At 47.1% G+C, this 20583-nt stretch overlaps 1 protein-coding gene across 1 annotated transcript in view; it reads right to left on the reverse strand.

The window, feature by feature from the left end:
• Positions 1–20583, reverse strand: part of AOPEP (aminopeptidase O (putative)) — a gene marked incomplete at its 5' end in the record, with an annotated part of 246495 nt that overhangs the window by 80898 nt on the left and 145014 nt on the right. Inside the window, 3 exons of the mRNA XM_080931953.1 lie at positions 1825–1885; positions 11847–11890; positions 20152–20259. Of these exons, the coding sequence (XP_080788079.1) occupies positions 1825–1885; positions 11847–11890; positions 20152–20259 (213 nt within the window). The remainder of the gene's footprint in view (positions 1–1824; positions 1886–11846; positions 11891–20151; positions 20260–20583) is intronic.

Consider the following 20583-nt stretch of genomic DNA (forward strand, 5'->3'; position numbering starts at 1 on the left):
TATTTTCTCTTTGTGATTTCTATTCAGCAGAGCTGTGAAGGGAAATTGAGGCAGGCCTTTCTGAGCAAACAAAAAGCCTCTGTAGCCCTCAGGATGGAGGCTTCATAGGAGAGCACTGGTCTCAGTCATCAGGGAATCCAGCTGCCGGAGGACAGAGCAGAGAGCCTGCTGGTGCTGTGCCGTCATTTCAGGGCAGGCGTGCTAGTAACTTTATATTATAATGGCGGGGACCAAGAACAAGGTGTCCCATTCACTTCGAGCTCCTTCCACCCCAGGCAGGAGGCCCTGCCAAGCATTTCACTGAAGTGGAAACAAAGAGAAACTTACAAGGAGTGTGAAAGGGGCTGAAAGCAGCTGGTAGATCACCAGTGACCACATAAATAACCAAAGGGCTGGGGTGGTTACCACTAAGGCAGGCTTGCTTCTGTCTGGGGCTGTTGCTACTCAACAGCTGAGCACCAAGGGAAATGTCAGCTGGGTCTTAGAGATAGGTCCCAGTTACTGAGCCTCACTGCTCACAGTGGGCTTCATCAGTTCATGGTAGAAAGCGGTCACGAGGGCAACTAGATCTTTGGAAGAAAAGGTTCATCTCGGAGACGAATCTCACCCTATCTTATTCCTCTCCCCAGTTTGCAGGAGGGAACCTCTCCTGCTGCTACCAAGAGAAGGGTCAACCCTGCCCTCACCCCACGTGGGCAGCCTGCTTCCGGTCAAGCACCACTTAGGACTTCCCCTTTCTTCTCTCCCGGTCAGCTGGTGAAAATGATGCCTTGTTCTAGAGCAGCCTCACCAAAATGGCCTAGGAGCCTCCAACTGCCTCCTGCAAACTCCACCGAGGCTACCAGAGGCCTCTCCCAAAACACTGCACGGTGCGACTGCTTCTGCAAGCTGTCTCATTCTGAAGCTACAGGCAGCACACCCTCACCTTTTCTGTTTGGTTTTTTTATCTCTCTGATGGTTCCCAGAGGAACTGAGCCAACAGGTCACTTTGAGTGGCTGGCACACATTTCTGAACTGAAGGCTAAGTGTCTCCCAGTGAGCTGATGGTGGCTGGTAGTGACGTTTCTCCCGTTTGATGGCTGAGCAGCCTTCACTGCATTTCATGGCTCACAGACATTCATTGGCACCCAGACACTCCCAGGCAGAAGTTCATAGAGCCAGCCATAAACATCAGGGGAAAAAAGCCTGGGTAGAGAAGCTGCCTACCTGAATGGGAACCACACTTTTCACAGCCACCAAGGACTACAACAGAAGCCTGGTACTTAGGCAAGCGTTCGGGCTCAGGGGGGAACCTGGATTACCCAGTAGGGACTAGAACCATGGACCTTCCCACAGGGTGGTAAATTTCTCTCTCACAGATCCCCATAACTTGAAAGAGAGGAAAAGCTGCATCCAGGTCCCCAAGACAAAGCGACGACTTAGGTGGTGACACCAGCCTGAGCAGGGCCCGTAAGTAAACCGGGAGGAAGTTGAAAGGCAGGGTCAGAATGAGAGCAAGCACTATTACAGTCAGGTAAAGCCGTGGCAAAGCAGGTCACCTGTTTGGCTATATCCAAGTTGGCTGTTTCACCTACTGCAGGTATTACTCTGCTGCTTGGAGACTCTACCCAAAATACCCAGCATGCTCTGAATGGCCTCACTTAATACACAATGCAATGGCCACTGTCACATTCACGTACATCCCACAGGGACTCAAGCTGGTAGCTACTGTAGGCCAGCATTTTCCTGACAATGTGACTTTAATAGACATATTGAGAACATCACCGTCACGGCTGAGAGGCTAGACGTTAGTTTTACTCTGCTCCTGCGACAGTTCTCAGGTACCTTAGGTATTCCGGAACACTCGAGCCAATCGTGGATGATGTTGTCGACAGACAGGCCGGACCTTCAGAAATGAAACAAGAACCAGGTGGTTAAAACTATGCTTCAGGACACACAGGACCAGGACATGGCTAAGCATTCAGGCAGAGGTGGTGCTCTCTTGGGGAAGAGCACTGCCCGCTGGCTGGGGTGTGTGAAGAAACCAATCACACCAGGGCGATCTCTCCAGTGAGCAGCAGTGTCTGCGGACTGGGAATGACCAAGCACGGGCATGCAGCAACAGATGCTTTTAATGCTTTCGGGGGCAGGCATCACGTAGAGCTTGGCTGCCTGCTGGAGGAAGAGAGGCCAGTGAGGCCTTGATAGCAGCTAGTGTGGTGACAGCAGCTAGTGTGGCGACAAGTCTGTAAGATGGGCAGTAAGAATGGGCTGCAAGAAAAGGGCACACTGTGACTGGCCCACCTGTCTGTTTTCCGGACGGGCCCATATCAAAGCCTCTCCCTATGCAGTATCATGAGTGCTTATTACATTGGCTAAAGTACTTTCTTTCTCTTCACTGGTCTATAAAATCTTTAAATATCTGGAATCCTAACAGCTGGTGGTCTTCCTTTGGCACTAGGCAATTCCTGCTCATGTCCAATATCTGCTCACTCTCCCTTAGCCAGGAAGAAGGCAGCCTGCTTCCTTGGGTACCCCCATCACTCCCTACCCCCACAACCACAGCACCTAGCACACTTGGGATGGAATGGTTTGGTGGTGTCACATTTACTGTCTCCATGAAAGATGGATGCTCTCTGCCAGCCAACCCGAGCACTCACCATAGTTCCTGGTAGGAAAGTGGGTTTCTGTGGAGATGTTTTTATTTGAATGGATAAAAACACCTGTCTAGGGGGCAGGGAACTGGTTTTGCAGGTTAAAGCCTTGGCTATTCAAGCCCGATGGCAGGAGTTTCATCCCAGAACCTCCACAAGAAGCTAGATGTGGTGGCAGGCACATCATGTGTAATCCCAGCACTCTCATCAGGAGAAGGGAAGCAGAGACAAAATAACTGCCTCAAAGTGTGTGGGCCAGCTAGCAGAGAACAAAAGAGAGCCTGCCTTAGCAGGGTGACACTGAGAACTGACTCTCCAGCGTTGTCATCTGGCAACCATAAGCAGGTACATGAACACACACATGCATATAAATAACTTCCCTGCACAGTTCCTCTGTTGATGACAGAAGCTGTAGAGTGTGCTGAGGTACGAGAAGGCTGAGTGTACACTGTGGGCAGAAGTTAGCTTTCACTGGGCTGGAGAAAGAGCAACTACTAGGGAAGAAACACGGGGTATGCATGGAGAGAGTCTGAGATTCTACAGCCAGTGTCCCACGGTAAGACTGTCAGGCAAATGAAGGCACCGAACCTAAGAAGACAGAGGTGCTCTTGAGGTCTCCCTGGTCCCTGTAATTGGTGGCATTTCCAGACATGCCTCATAAGAAAGCTGAGGACCGCCATCACTGGCCTTTTTATAACTAGCTACCCTTTAACACCATCAATTCAGGGCAAATAGCCAAGTGCTCTGTGCATTTGCACTCAGAGATGTATGTGAAGGGGAGGGCCTCGGTACCTCCATGGACTTGGCCAACCAGCCAGACTGTGAGGGTAAGTCTGGCTGGCCACTCAGGAAAAGACAGCACAGGAGAAGGTCCCAGAAGACAGGGCCAGAAACTAGTATACACAGAACTGGTTCCAGTGCTCAAACCCCAAGGCTGCTCAGGATGAGAACAGGACACAGACCCCTCCACCAAGTGAACTGTGTCCCAGTGGCATGATCAATGATAGGTAAGGTACAGACAGACTTGTCTGTTTCAAAAAAGAATAGGCCTTCAACTGAGTTGTCTCACTTCCTATGTAAACAGAAGTCAGTCTTACATGCCAGCCTCACGTCTCAAGGGAAAATAACAACAATGACAATTCTAATAAGCCATTGTTTCCTTGGATGCAGGTTGAAAGAGCTGTTCACTGGCTTGATTTCTAGCCAGACTCCTGTGGGTGACACTCTGTCATTATATTAGTGACCCATAGAAAAGCCAAAGCCAGAGGCACTTCTAAGGCTGACTGTGCAACGCCTGGCATCTGGGAAGACAGGTCTATAGCATATGGGGAGAGACAGCACTCAAAATGGTCAAAGAGCCAGACACAATGGATTGAGCCAAGAGTTCATAGAAACTGGGATTAAATGTCCTGAAAAGGCAACATCTGCACGGTGACTTAATTGGCATTTCTGAGTGGTTTTACACAAGATGGTCAGCAGCTGTTGGGCATCGCCACAGAGGAGTAAATCCAGGACACAGACATCATTTCCTTTGTGAAATTTCCAGTGCAAGACTCTTCTTTCAGTAGCATAAAGGTAAGGTGGGGAGTGAAGACTGAGGAAGGAGGTGTTGGGCATTGTCCCAAGTCCTCGGGAAAGGAGGCTGAAGATCAGGCAAACATTTGCATGAGGCAAGCACGTGGTGGAGCTACCATGTTCAGAGTACAGGGGATCTGAGGTGAGAACATTCCAGAGATCCACTGCCTCTGCAGAACAGATGATGTGGAAGACCATCTCCTCGCTCGGGGAGGATGGAGGAGTACAGGATACCAAGAACAACACTCGGAGAGGCTCTGACAAGAGATGCCACTTGAGCACATGGGTGAAGAGGCTGCACTGTCCTGCGCACTGAAACAGGAGCAGTGGAGGGGGAGGAGATACAGAGTAACAAGACCGACATGCCTGTCCCACAGAAACAAGGAATACATAAGGCTCGGCCCAGCCAGTAGCACCTACCATAGTTTGAGAAGGGACCGCCATGACTACAAAACAAGGAAGAGGCTGGAGGCAGAGAGGCCACATGGCAGGCCGCTGACTTGTCACCATGTGTGTATGTGTGTGCACGTGCACTTACTTTGGAGACATGGTCTCTCTATGTAACACGGGCTGGCTTCAAACTAAAGGTCTTTCTGCCCCAATTCCCTTAGCATGTACCACTCCCTGCTAAGGACACAGAATGTTGGGGAAGGGTATGGATGGATCAAAGACTGATAGGCTCTGGCTTCTATCAATCTCTACAAGACAATGATATTCCCCAGAAAGCATGTGACCAGTACTCTGCCCAACTACGGACACGTCTGAGGGTTTGTTCACTGGCTGGTAGTAAAGCAGACACTGCTGCCATATTCAGTCTCCTCACACAGACTCTGTGGTGGTACCGAAACAGAAGACATCTCTAAGCAACGCCAAGTGGAGATACAGAAGCAGCAGCTTCCATCTATGCGCTCACTATGTAAGCCTTGGAGAAACAGCACAAATCCAGTACTGCTGTGCACCGTGTGGAGTTGAACAGTGTCCTCGGGGATTGGGAAACTTACCTAAGGCTGCACAGACAGTACCTGAAGAGCCAGGATTGGAATTTATAAAGCTCTGTTTTCCTTCCTGTGCTAAACCTGGGCTTCCCCAGGAATCCCTTTCTGTAGTATAAACGCCACAGACACAGAGCCTCAGACCTGCGCACTAGTGCCCAACAGAGCTCTCCCTTCTTGCTAACACTTCTCGCTCTAAAGGTGGCCTGCTTCCTGCTGTGACTGCCCTACTTGTCAGCTCTCCAGTTACATTTTGAAGAGATGAAGAGGGTCTTTAGGGGCAGAGAAGGGAGGACAGGAGAGCTCCTTAGGCTACGGTCAGGAGCAAAAACTCTCCTGCCCTAAATGTGGAGAGCTTGGATTCTCAGGTCACTTTTCTCTGGGAAGATTCAGAGTGTCCTGTAGGCACAGTCACTTTGGTCCTTATAGTAGCTATGTGAGGTGGACAATGACTGTCTGAGCGGGTGTTTAGTCTACAGCCTAGGTGGACTCTAATCAAAGTCAGTGTTGCCAGGGAGACTCCTGAGCTCTGCTGTTAGTGCACTAAGCCTGTCTGGGGAGCTGTGGAATAAGATGCTAGACCATCCAAAGAAGAATCATGCGTTAATACTCGCCCCTAAAAAGTGAGGAAGCTGCCACATAACAAAGCTTCACCCCCCCCCCTTGGGAAGATCACACGTTTTCAGAGCAGAGAGGGCATCTGTGATAGTTTTGCTGTTTTGATCATGACTATAGAAATGGTACAGCAGTGATTAAGTGAACAGCTGCCTGTCACACTGTCTAAGCTGGTGATGTTTGCTTTCCCTCTGAGGTCACTCAGCTTAAACAATCCTAGCAGATGAGCAGAGGCAGTTCCACGTAGGCTGGACCCAGGACACACAGGAAATGACCCTGCTGCATGTCTCATGACTACGAAAACTGATTTGATGCAGCAGATAGCTAACTGGACCCAGACTCAAGGTGCATGACCTTCATGTCTTTACAAGGGCATTCACTCCATGCTATGGCTGGAACCTGGTACTGAGGGCAGCAGGCAGGCTATCTGCTGGCTGGCTGCTTGTGTGTACCACACCTCACATGGTAGCGTGGAGTTTTATGGGCTATCTTGAGACCCTTGGGGCTATAAATGTGGTCACAATTAGTTAATAGAGAAGGAACCAGGGCATGCATGATATTGCTTAGAAAAGTTGTACTTAGAGCCTGGAAAGGGAACAAGCGATCTTTCCATGCCATGGGCATGATGGACAGAAATAAGCACAGGCTTGAAGGAGGACAGGTTGCGCACACCTGGATGACTCGATGTTGACTTCCGAGCTGCTGTGGTGAATGGGGCAGCAATATCACCCGTGTCTCTTCTGGGCCCATCAGCTTGCTGGTGACCGAGTGCAATGTTGTTACTATTCTTGGCTCCTGCCTTCCGCCTCCTGGGATTTTAACCCTCACTCTCCCTCCACAGCCCAGCACGCACACCCATCAGGCTCACATGAAGTCAATGCTAGGCCTCAACAACTTTGGATGTATAGGTACTAGACACAGGAAAGGATCAGAGTTTGAAATGGGAATGCTCTTGTCTGAGAGCAAACTTAAATTCTATCCAGGTTTTGAAAACACTGGTAACTTATGCTTTTCAACTCCATCTCTGCCTGTGGAGGCAATCTATGTCTCAGAGCTTTCAACAGTGTTATTCATTTTCTTGACCAAAACAAAGCATTTGTGCTCAGGTAGATAATAAAGACTGCTTATGAGGCAGGGTGAATGAGTGCTCCCTGCTCTGTGGGGGAGGAAGAGCAGGGGGTGGTAAGCAAACAGATGAACATGCACACAAACACTGTAATTGATGGGCAAGATTAATCAGTAGCTGTGGCTGACACCAGAGCCTGGGGGCCAAGATTGCTGGGCCAGCCATTCTCCAGGGGAGCATGGGTTTTTGGCCAGGGGGGGATGGTGCATGGATCCTCCTCGATGGCTTCCTGAGCACTAGTTTCTTCTCCTCAATACTGATTCCAGGGACAAGCAGCTACCCACTGCACTTCAGAATGTATCAGGGGCCATGAAAGAAAAGCCAGGCTCACACATTTATTCAACCTGACAGCAACTCATCCATTTGTAACTGTGGCACCTCTCAATCAATTCATGACTTTGTTCTTTCCTTCAAAGCCCACTGGCACGGTACCCATCACCGAAATGATCTCCGTTCTCAAATGCACTCATGGCCCCCCAGCTTCTCTAGTCCTCCCATTCCCCTTCACTCCCTGCCTCCCTGAGACCTAGGCTGTGCTGTTAGCTCTCATTTCAGTTTCAGGGCTGTCTGTACCCCCGGTACCCAGACCCCACGGTTCCCTGCATACACTGATCCTAATGTCCTGTGTGAGTGATTACAGTGGCCCAGAATGTTGGTAGTTGGTTAGGGTCTCTTTGAAGGCTATCATTAAATTTACTCCCCCTCCTCCCAGAGTTCAGACTAAAGCCTGTTACAGGAGATGCTCCACAGAGAATGTTGGTGAGTCGAGGCAAGACAAAGGTGCAGGGAAAGGAAGCTTGACACTAACCACTCAGTGTGATTGGCAAAGCCTTGCCTGCTCTGCGTGGCCCAAGTGCCTAACAGATGTACCAAAGGATCGGTTTGCCACGGGGGCCAAAGATTAGAGGCTCCAGGGGGTAGATGTGCAGACTTTGGAGGCCCACATAAAATTAGTACAGTATGCTGCATAGGTAATAGAGCAAGCCATCTGCTTGAAAAGGCAAACTAGATTTTGAGATAAGTTAGCAGGCAAGAAGATGTTTAAGTTTTAAAATGTACTCCAATATACTAGGTTTTTTTTTTGTTGTTTTTTGTTTGTTTTTTGTTTTTTGTAGGCCAAGAGACTGCTTTAACATTTAAGAATTGTTAATGAGCCTTAAGCCTGATAAGCAAAACAGGATCCCACAGGGCGCCCCGCCCTGTCAAAGGGATGCAGTGGGTGGTTGGCAGCCATGCAGGCCATGGATGCTGCTCTAACCTCCACAACTACAACAAAAGTTTCTTTGTGGGCCAAGTGTGTTGCCTCAGTAAATATCCACAACAATAAAATCCAGGCCCTTGGAGCCAGAGGGCTCAGGGCATCCAAATGAACTCCATACCGCATCGTGGAGATTAAAGGACACAGACCTCTCAAACTAAAGTGTACTGTGCTGCCTCAGTGAAAACTGCTGGCTTCTGCCCTAAGAACTTTGTCCTGGAGAAATGTAGTCATCACTCAGAATGCAAATTTATAACCAACAGAGGCAGTATGCCATATCTATACAATTCTTCCCTTTTTACCTTCCTCTTCCTCTTCCCTCCTCCTTCCTTCCTTATTTCCTACTCTCAAGGTCGTGCATGAGGGCCTCAGAACTCTATCAGAGAACCTGAGCTATTGTCCTGGGGGCAGGTATGAAAGAAAAGGAAATTATTGCCACTGTAGCATGTGTGAGGCTGCCAGCTTAACATCCAGTACTGAGGGAGAAAGGGGGGACGTATGTATACATTTTAGGCCTCCTTCTGAATAATAAATAGCCACATCTGATATGAGTTTTGCAGAAGAATCACCACCTGTACAGGCTAGTTTTATGTCAACTTGACACAAGCTAGAGTCATGTGAGAAGAGGAAACTTCAATTGATGAGAAACTGCTTCCAGAAGATCGGACTGCAGGCAAACCTGTAAGGCATTTTCTTTGTTAGTGATTGATGGGAGAGGGCCCAGTGTATTGAAGATGTGTCACCCCTAGGCTTGTGGTCCTGGGGTCTATTAGAAAGTAGGCTGAGGAAGCTATGAGGAGCAAGCCAGTAAGCAGCACCCCTCCATGGCCTCTGCATCAGCTCCTAACTCCAGGTTCCTGCCCCATTTGAGTTCTTGTCCCGACTTCTTGTCAGTGATGAACAGTGATGTGGAAGTGTAAGCCAAATAAACCCTTTCCCAAATTGCTTTGGTCATGGTGCTTCGCCATAGCAATGATAACTCCACACTATGTCTACAAAAAAACAAAAACAAATGAAGTAAAAACAAAACAAAACAAACAAACAAGAAACAGGAAACATTTAGGGCCATCCATACAACACAGGTCCTTAGCACAGCCTCCTGAAAGCCTTTTGTCTTGCCCAGTCACTGAAGCCGCAGTTCACGCTTGTGAATGAGCACAGAATGGCAGAAATCAAGACATCTACGAGTCTGAATGACGTGTGCATTGGCTTTCTATGTTTGCATGTTCCTGCTTTCTTAGTGTTTGTGCTGTAAGATGGCTTAATGGGTAAAGGTGTTAGTTATGCAAGGCTGACTGAGTATGCACTCAATCCCAAGAACTTAAACTAAAGGTAGGGGAGAGACTTCACTCCATAAAGCTGCTTTCTGACCACACATACACCTTGTTGTATACACATACAGACACACACACACACACACACACACACACACACACACACAGAGAGAGAGAGAGAGAGAGAGAGAGAGAGAGAGAGAGAGAGAGAGAGAGAGAGAGAACAATCAAGGTTTAGTCCAGTGGCAGAGTGCTTGGCTGACAGGTGTGAGCCCCTGTACTGGAAAGAAGACCACAACAGAACCAGGGCTGACAGCAAGGCTTCTACCTGCTGAAAGAAGGTGGGGGATAGGGAGATACGGAGGTTTCAATCAAGCCGCCCAGGAGAAATCCAATATGTAGAGAAAGCTTCCTGGTCCTCACAGCATGCCATCCTCTGGACCTAGCCTGGTTGCATAATGTGTCACCACTGAGACATTTAATTTAAACTGCCTGTTAGATGGGCCCATCAACATACAAGTGACTGGCCTTGCATGAATCTAAAACAATATCCACATCAAAGAATTCATGTCCACACTTGGAAATGTTTACAGGCATTAAAACACCGCTAAGCCAGAAGGTCAAAGAATGAAAAGCAAACGTTGGTCCTTTGGCAAAGAAACACTTAAATTGTTCAAAGAGGCCTCCTTTAAAGTCTGATTGTCAGTTTTGATGCTTTTGGGTGTTTGTTTAGGGGTTGAAAGAAGGCATTAGAAGAAGAAAGGTATAACAGGGGCTTGTGGCTTCCTCTAAAGGACACGTGAGGCCAGGTCCCTGTAAATGACCATATCCAACAGTGAGCAAGTCCTTCCTTTTCATGACGCTTGCAGGGAACAGGGAGATGATGTAGTCACAGGCTGGAGCCAGTCCCTGTGGGCTCATACACTAAAGAAAAAAAGCTACTTAACTTCTGCAACCCCAGATTTCCCAACTCTGGAACCACGCTGCCTGTGTGGCCTCTAGGTACAGACTTGTGAATTGTGTCATTTCTCTTCAGGTGTCTTTTTGGTCAAACATGGAAGAAAGATCACATACAAAAAAAGAAAGCTGTGCTGCTGTTCAGTGGGGTGAGTGCTTTCTAAACATGCAGAAGGGTTGGATTCCTGGCATCATATGAAGCAAAATGCAGAGGGCAGGGGGCAGGGGGCAGAGGGTAGAGGCAGGAGGTTCAGAAGTTCAAGGCCAGCCTCAGTTATGTAGTGAGTTTGAGGCTGGCCCGCCATCCACGAGACTGTGAGAATGTTGTTGCAATGATTGAGCACCATCGTAATCTTTGTTGTTTTCTAACAATCTCTCTGGTGGGGATTACAAGAACATTAACATCAGGGCTGCTGCTGATACACATAGATCTGTGTGCAGTGCTGTGCACAGGAGGTAGTTATGTTTTAATGGGCACACTAACCACCAACTGAGCACCTAGTTTAAACATGGATATCAGCTTTTAACACCTGCTAAAATACTGTCCACATGGGCTTAAATGACTTTCTCCAAATTCTGAAACTAAAAGGTATGATGGTTAAGTTTTAATTACCAACTCAACACAGTCTAAAGTCACTTGGGAAGACAGTCTCAACGAGTGAGTATCTAAATCAGGTTGGCCTGTGGGTGTGAATATCGGATAAGGTCTTGACTGCTTGGATTGATGGGGGACAACCTTGTTTGAAGACAAGGCTAAGCATCATGTTTAGTGTTCTCTCTGCCTGTGAGTGTGATGTCACCAGCTGTTGAAGCCTCTGTTGTCCTGACTTGGCCACAGTGATAGACCATAGCCTGGAACTGTGAGCTGAAATACATCCATTCTCCCAAGTTGCTTTTGTCAGGTGTTTTATCCTAGCAACAAACATGAGACTCCCTTGGACAGGAGACACCAAAGTGGCCTCCATCCCAGGCTCTTTCTGTACACCTCTGCCTCAGTGAAACAATGTGCCCTTATATAAAACTATGATGACTAGCCCCACCCCAACTTGTTCTTATCTGGGTTTTTTATTTATCTATTTATTTTTAAAGAAGTAAGTGGTCTAGGGTAGCTGCTCTGGGTCCTCTCGTGATAAGCAAGCACTCTATTACAAAGCCCTGACCAGCCCTCTTCTTTATTCTTAGCCATGGCAGCTGAAGCCTCAGAGTGCTCTTAGCTGGCTTCCTATTCCACCTTTAAGGGCCCTGGGCTGGGCACGCTGCCACAACCCCAACCTATTTTCTGGTCTAGCTATGTCACTAAGAGCTGCCCTCGGTTCCTTTGTGCAGAGAGGAAATCTGCAGTAATGGGTCAAACAAAGGTAGGGCTGCTTCCACATAGAAGTGAAGTGGGCTCCTAATTCCTCCACTGGTACTTACCTTTTGTTTTCTGGAATGCTCTCCAACAGCATTTGAAGAAAATCCTGAAATAAGAAGAAAGCAGATTATTAAAGCTATCTACCAGTAAATTATTGCCCAACTGTGCTAGCAACCAACCACAATCTAACAGGATGGCCCCCACCCCCACTTTCCCATGCTCCCTCAACGTGAGGTTTTCTTCAGTCTGCATTGAGCCAAGAGGCTCCACGAGGCTCCAGAAAGACATGGTCCCTGGTCCCCTACTGTATTCAGACAGTCACAGGATATCTGAGGTGTTTGTGTGAGAATGCCATGTCATGACTTACAACTCTCTGCAAGCCATTTTCTCCAAGAGTGGAAAACCTCAACTAAAAAAAGTAGAGTGAATAACTACCCTGTTCATAACAAGTAACGTGCCTTGCCTAGCCCTATCTTTCTTGCCTTCTGAACTACTAAGAAATCCCAAATATCATATAACGTTATCTATGAATGCTTTTGTAAAGCTAAGATAAAAATAACTCTCTCAAGAATAACCACAACATCATAGACCTAAAAGTTCAAATAGGAATACTCAATTGTATTTGATGCATGCTTTTATTGTGGCCACCTTTTCAGCTCCTTTAATTCTGAAATCCTGACTGGGTCTTAACTAGTGTTGCCAGATACAGGGCATTCAATTAGACTGGGAGGAATTGTTCACTTGAGGGTAGGACTTAGCCGAGTTTTTGTGGTTGTAGTTCTGCCCTTTTATTTGCTAAGTGTAAATCCCACCATCAGCTTCTCATCAGATTGGTCAGATGACACAAAAGGAGAAAGAAAGCACAAAGTGCAACATTGTTGCTATTTAAGGACCTTAAATAACAAATAGGATCCGTATCTGGAGATTGCTGGCTTATTTTTACCATTTTTAAAGCATAGAATCTTTTGCTACCTTAATGTTACAGGATTTTTTTTTTTTTTTTAATTCAGTAATGGATACAAACTCTTCTAGGTTTTCTAAGCCTATACAGTCACCTTTGTTTTTGAGATGTCTCACTGTGCAACCCCTGCTGGTTCTCCAGACTCAGCCTCCTACTGGCTGGGTCTGCGTATAAATGTGAGCCACTGCACAAAGCTGTCCTTGAAGATTGAATGAAGAGACCATGCCTGTAATCCTAGTACTCAGGAAGCTGAGGCCGGAGGATCAGTTAGAGCTTGAGTCAGTCATGTAAGTCCATTTGTTTATTTGTTTGTTTTTAAAGTATAGTGCTTATGTATGAAATTCACAAAAATAAATACATTTATAAAATTAAAAGGTGGTCTTTCAGGTGAAAGTCCAGGTGACCACACACGAACAGAGTGGGGGACAGGAGGGGGCGGGCATACATAGCAACATAGCAGATGTGACTGCAGAGGGAGAGTGGTCGGCACAGCAGTGTGCAGGGTAAGACGCTCCCTTTTTATCATCACACTGAGTCCAGATGTCAGTGATGAGCAAGGCCAGAGGCAGGGCACGCCATCTTTCCAGAGGCGAAAGGAGCTCAATAAAAGAATGAATAACCAGAATCCCTGACATGAACAACTAAATAGAGGGGAGGCTTCCGTAGGTTGGCTCATAATTTCCGTTATGACATAGTAGCTGAAGAGCTCCCACAGTGGTGGCCCTGTTCTCATGGTGCAGAGGAGGAGGCAGGGCTGGAGCCAGAAGAGCTATGATAAGCAGGGCCCTGACTCCGGAGACTTCTGCAACGTCCCAGAACGCTGCCACCATTCAGAAAGCAAAAATTCACGCAAAAAACTGGGAATGGGTATAGAGATGGTGGTTGGAGGTGGCAGCCCCAGACTGTGTGCTGCCTCACAAATGTACCTGCTGTAGTTTCCTGAGTGGTGCATCACAAAAGGTGCCGGGCCAAAAACAGTGTCAAAACAGCAGCAGGCTTTTCCTTCCCTTCCTAGCCTAGGCCACCACAGCAAAATGTCCCACAGAACTGTCCAAAATGGCAACACCACAACATCAGACTGAATCCTTCGCTGTCCACAATGATGAAACCGTTCCTGCCTCAGCCCACTGCTTTACTCAGACACCACTGGGAGAGCTGTCCCCACAGGAGCTGTCCTGTCTGCAGTAGCAGTACCTTCTCTACAGCACTCCTATGCCCACCCCACCCCCTCCCAGAGATGGAGCCTCAGCAAAAGTCAGCTGCAGCCAGGAAGGACTTTCCATCCTAACCCATTGGCCTGATGCTGGGGTGGGATTGGGGGTAAAAAAAAAATCCCAGTCACCAACACCCCCAAACAGGCAGGCCGACCAATCCCTGAACAGGCAAGCCTACCAAGCCCACCCATCCCTAAAATTCCCAAGCTTAGAACTTGAAATCCCACCAATCCCACCGCCCTGGGAGCAGACAGAAGCCACCCCTAGATTTGTCTTTCCACATCCTGGACCCTCCAATACATCTCTTTCATGAGATTTCCTGCCTGGTGTGACTCTCTTCTTGGAAGAAGCCAAAAAAAAAAAAAAAAAAAAAAAAAAAAAAAAAAAAGCAATGAAGAGAAGTGAGAAGGAGCAGGGCTGAGGCTCCCAAGCTTCTCAGCTCAGCTGGGGATGCCCTCCCCTGGGAGCTGTAATGCTTCCGTTGAGGAGGCTTCCTCTCAGAGATGGGTGGTTCCTGGGCCTCTGAGTTCCAGGATACCCTCCCGCACAGTCAGAAACACTTACACCCACAGTGGACATATAGACACACCCGCTGAGAAAGAAGTACTAGTACTTAGAATGTGATGAATTATTTTTCCCTTGAGGTTCTTTTGTGGGGGTGAGGGTTGCGCATTTGTGCGTGTGGAGACCAGGAGTTAGCCTTGGGTGCCATTCCTCAGGAGCATCCAGTCTGTTGAGAGTGGGTGTCTCACTTGACCCTGCACTATCTATTAGGCTAGGCTGGCTGGTCAGCACCGACCAGAATCTGTCTCCTTCCCCCGAGTGCTGGGATTTCAAGATGTGGATCGTACCTGCTTTTATACCTGGGTTCTCCTGCTTGGACATCAAGCACTTTACACCCACTGAGCCTTTGCTCAAGGGTCTAAAAGTCATGGTTTTCTCAGTTTAAAAATTACTAGGACTAAGGAGATAGGTCAGCAGTAGAGTACTCATCTATTATTATGGAAAACATTTTGTAAAATGTTGCATTACATATTTATCATGATGTAATAGATCTCTTTGTAGATCACTATAATAGTGAATTACTGACTTATTGACAAGATTTAAGTCTTAAAAATCCACGAACTATAATTATATAATTATAACTCTAATTATAACTTCTTACTAATTTCACCCCATTATGCCTGTATAGTACCTACAAACTTATCTCCTATTTTCCTAGTAATTTATGCTCAATTATGTGGAGGGAAAATGACAGTAACTTAATTGCAAGGGGGAAGAACTTAATTGCCTGAGAAGCAGGAAATTCAGAGTTAACCTTAATTTTACCCTTTTGCATTTTTCAAGTTACAACTTGCTTCACAGCCCCGCCCCTTTTGATAGGATTGTAAGCATAAGAATCTGGAATTCTGGGTAGATGCAGGGTGGTAGAGAAGGTCCCTGCAAAAACCTCCCCCTTCTCTCTTTTTTATTTTAAAAACACTGTCCTGCCTCCCAGTGGGCGGCCACTCTGGAGGCAGGACAGCAGGGAGCTGGAGGCTGTAACCAGTACCTCAGATCACACAGACAAAACAGAATGGGCATCTCCAAGATGTCTTCTGAGAACTGCAGTGCTTTCTACACTCTGTCCTGAGATCCACCCCATTTGAGACACTTGTTCCTCATCGAAAGTCCCTAAAACATCTAGGACCAGAACTGACCAAGTTGGTACCTCTTATTCCTTTTAGAGACTCAAGTCTGACCACACAGCACTAGCTTTCCTGCTCTCTGTGTGGACTTGTGAGAGTAGTCGCTCCCAAGTGGCTGCCTGCTGAAACAGAAACAAATACGCCCTCAGGAAGTTGCCTTCCCTCACCATCTCCTCCCTTCTGAGTTTGAGGAGGAAGTAAGACATTGTAATTGGACAAGTCCCAGTGAGACTGAGCCAGTGAGCCTGCAGGGGAAGGTCACTGTGATCCTGGAAACAGGACAACAAGAAGGGCTGGTCAGAGGGGGAAGGGACAAAGAAGCTGAGCAAAGACAACTAGGCAACAGGGTAAACAAAACAGTCCACACAATTCATATACATTATTTTAATAATGTTTAAAAAGCAAAAGCATGCCCAGTAGTCTCCAAGTAAGGACAGCAGGACAGCTTCCTGGTATAAACTTCAAAGAGGGGAGCCAGGGAGAGGACGTTCTGTCAGTGCCTCCCCAGCTCTCAGGCTTAGACGCTGAGAAACTAGAGATGAGGATTTATCATTTCTTTTGTTCTAGCCATAAAGGGCCTGGAGCATTTGCTGTGAGAATTAAGCCACCGAGGACACCTGCACACCAGGTGTCATCCTCACCTGAGGAACTGGGAGAAGGCATGGACACTGGTCATGAGGGGCAGTTCCTGCATTCCAGGGGTCACACTCTTCCAGTGAGCTGCAGCTCTGCACCCTGCCCACCCATAATGCCCACCCATCAGACCAGAGAGGGGTTGGAGAGCAAACTTAAATAAAGTGGGTTCAGAGATGACGGTCCAGCATGCGTGGGAACAAATCAGAGGTCGTGGCATATCTCTCCATGCTGAGACTGAAGGCCATGAAAAGGAGCACAAACCAGGTAAAGAGAGGAGCAGCAGGGCGGCTGACAGACACAGAGCTCAGGAAAACATTACCCAAGGAGCAAAGGACAGCCCTCTACATAATAATAATAATAATAATAATAATAATAATAATAATAATAATAATAATAATATAATAGCAAAAATTCAGCTAAAGATGACAAACAGAGAAAGAGAAAAGAGAAGGAAGGAACTCTGATTCCAGGGCAGAAAACAAAGAACTACAGCAACATGGCTCAGGAGCATGGCCAAGACATTGCATCAAGTGCTGAGGACTTACTGGGTTGGCTGGACACTTGCTTATCATATGCCCATAACCAGGTGTAGAGAGATGCATGCCTGCAATTCCAGCCTTTACAAGGTGGAGGACGATCAGAAGTTCAAAGTTGCCACAGTCACATTAGGAGTCTGAGGCTAGCCTGGGCTATCTGAGACTGTCTCAAATGAAAAAGAAAATGGGCTCTTTAATAATAAAGAGATGAGAGAGATGAAAACAATTGTCTAAATATCTGTGGACGGCAGACAAAGAAGTAATGGGGTGGCTGCAACCTGGAAACTCAAAATCTTACAAGGGGGAAATGTGGCCAAATATACAGTTAAAGCCAAGCCTGGCAATGCAGGCCTATATTTTCAGTACTGAGGAGGCTGAGGCAGGGGGATAACAAATTCAAAGCCAGACTGAGCTACACAGCAAGATTCTTCTTTCAAAACACAGAGCAAAGCGAATGTAAGACAATTGCACTGAAGAATAGAATCTAAGACTAAAAAAGCACAGTGTTTTCCAGGGAGAAGGAATAACGCAGGATCATGCACACAAGGGCCAGTGAGATGGCTCTGCAGGTGAAGAAGCTTGCTGCCAGGCCTTAGGACCTGAGTTCAATACCTAGAACCCCCAAGGTGGAAAGAGATAAGAGACTTCACAACAGTACTCTGAATTCCACTGTACCAGAGCACACCCAAACACAGACACACATTCCTGCTCTCCCTCTCCCTGCCCCCCTCTCTGGGACTGGAGGGGTGGCTGAGAGGTGAAAAGCACTGACTGGTTTCTGAGGATGTAGATTCAATTCCCAGCACCCACACGGCGTTCACAACTGTCTGTAACTCTAGTTCCAGGTGACCTGACACCTTCACACAGACATATACACATGCCAAACACTAGTGCATATAGCATAAAAACAAATAAATTAAGACAAAAGATAGAGATTTCTTCTGAGATCTAAGTGCTATAAACAGTAAAATCAGGAAGCTTCCAAAGTCTCAGAGTGTCGATCAGTGCTAGAAGGTGCTGAGCAATGTCTAGCAAGTTCCAAGGAGTGAAAACATGGCCCAGGGAAATGTAAACCTAGCTATTTTGTGACGCAGATGAGAGGCATGCATTCATAAGCTGTAAGAACTTGGAAAATGCACAGCCTGGGAAGCTGCAACTTGAACATCAATTTGATAATGAAATTGAACCAACAAAGGGCTGAATCTAGAAGCGTGGTTAAGTGGTGGTGAGTACTAAAATCCCCTATGCTGGCAAAGCAAACCTTAATAATGTAGCAGTAACGAAAAAGGAGAGAATTGGGGACACGGCAGAAGCTTAGAGCTGCCTATTCGGTCTTTAAAAGACAAACAAAACAAAAAACACTGCTTCTGTTTTTGGCTTTTGAGTCAGGGTCTCATTCCGTCCTTGGTTAGCCTGGAACCTGCCTCATACCCTGGCTGGATGCAAACTCAGGGACTCACACCCATGCACCTCCCCTTCCCCAGGTATGATGGGAAATCATTCGTGGAATCAGGGTACCGTATTTGTAGTGATGCTTCTTAACAGAATCCTCTGGCAAAAGTTCTGCCTCATGGTATTACAAACTCACTTTGGTTCCCCCTTTCACTAAACTTGGGTAAACGAAATCTCGGAAGCACATACAAATCAGGTGTGGTGGTACAAACTTGTAGTCCCGGCTCTTAGGAGGCAGGAGTGTTAGAGATAGTCAAGGCTAGCCTGCGCTATATAATAAAACATGTCTCAAAAAAGCAAAGCACAACAGAATAATAATAAGGGAAAGCAGAAAGCAACAAAAGTTGACAAAGATAGACACAGGGAATCATTGAGAATGTAGTCACGTGACCCTGAAGAACAGCGTGGGGGTTCCAGAAATTTTAATAAAAGAATCAGTCCTACCACTGCTGGAAAACCATCCTGGCTGGCAAAGCATGTGGCAGGCAAGCACAGGGACCTGGGTTCAGCTCTCAAGCATCCATATCACCAGCCAGGGTAGAAAGATGGAAGGTTCCACAGACATATGCTTGTTGCTGGGAGTGGGGCTTATCCCCATGTGGTAGTCTGAATATGCTTGGCCCAGGGAGTGGCCCTATTAGGAGCTTTGGCCTTGTTGGAGTAGGTGTGGCCTTTTTGGAGGGAGTGCGTCATTGTGGGCATGGGCTTTAAGACCCTCATTCTAATTCCCTGGAAGCCAGTCTTGTTTGCCTATGGAACAAAAAGAACTCCCAGCTCCTCCTACACCATCCCTGCCTGGATGCTTCCTGCCTTGATGATAATGGACTGACCCTCTGAACCTGTGAGCCAGTCCCAATTAAATGTTGTCATTTATAAGACTTGCCTTGGCCATGGTGTCTGTTCATAGCAATAAAACCCTGAGACACCCCACCAGGTTGGACTTTGCTGTGGTAAGTTTTATTTATATATATATTTCACCATAAAATTGGAGCAAAAATAAACTTTCAAAAGGCATGTAGGCCCTTGAACTGGTTCAGTAGTAGGGACCAGCACTTGATGATAAGTCTGATGACCCAGGTTCAATCTTGAGACCCACATGGGAAAAGAAGAGAGCATACTGTTCTCTGACCCAAACGTCACACATACACATGCACATGCACACACACATAATGAAAGAATGATGTTCAACCGAATGAAATGGCAAAACCACTTGGAGTCAAGGGCTTTGTTGCTGTTTTGGGGCATTATTTGTTTTGGGGTGTGTGTGTGTATGTGTGTGTATGTGTGTGTGTGTGCTAAATGTACATGTGTGTAAGTGAGCATGTCTGCATGAGTGGAGACCAGTGTTTGGTGTCCTCTTTTAACACTACAATAGTTGCTCCCTGGCGGTACCTGGGTCTTATCTTCCTCTGCTGGGCTTGTGCCAGTAGGTCCCAGTGATTCCCCTGACTTTGCCCCTTTGGTGCAGTGTTACAGGTGTGTGTGTGTGTGTGTGTGTGTGTGTGTGTGTGTGTGACCCAGGATTGCTGTGTGGGTGCTGGGAGTTGAAGTCTAGTTCTCCTGCTTTCATAGTCTCTGAGCTGCTAGCCAGGATTACTCTGAGGTTGCAGCCTCAGAAGGAGATGGGTTTGCCCAGATGACTCCAGCAGTAGTGCTTGGTTTTATAAAGTCACAGAATGCAACTGTGTATGGTGGTGAACAGCTTGAAGTTACAGCTCACACTTCCTAAACACACATCCTTCCAGAACACATCTCTAGTCCTCTTCCTCCCAGTAAATGTAACAGTAAATTCTCTACCTTCTAGTGCTGACATAATTTAATTCCCGCATGTTGCAGCCCCTCTAGTTATTTTGTGAGTTCACCGGGATCCTGTACATTACCTGGGAAAGAATCAACTGTCCATGAAACAGGTGTACAAATCTTCTTAAAAATGGAAAATAAGTTTCCTCTCCAAGTGTTCTGGCTAGGAACCGAAGGAGGAAGTAGCCCTGGGAGAAGAAAGGCAGACAGACAAGATGGCATCAGGGTACATCACCTGGGCTTGGCTGTGTAGAGTGGACTCCACGGCCAACAACAACTTTGTTAACATCATAACCACCTCTGCTTGGACCCTGAAAGGGAGGAGAGGCCCAGAGCCTTCACACCAGATCCGGTTCACACCAGATCCGGTTCACACCAGGTCCAGGGGTGCCTTCTGTTCTAGTCTCTACTCATCTGCAGGAAGAAACTGGCTTCCTCAAGCTGGGTTCTTCTGAAGATGGCCTTGCTTAGAGGCCTTTAGTGTTATTAATCTGCGAGTACTCAGGCTCGCT

Source organism: Micromys minutus, assembly GCF_963924665.1.
Source record: "Micromys minutus genome assembly, chromosome: 1".
Taxonomy (NCBI): Eukaryota; Metazoa; Chordata; class Mammalia; order Rodentia; family Muridae; genus Micromys; species Micromys minutus.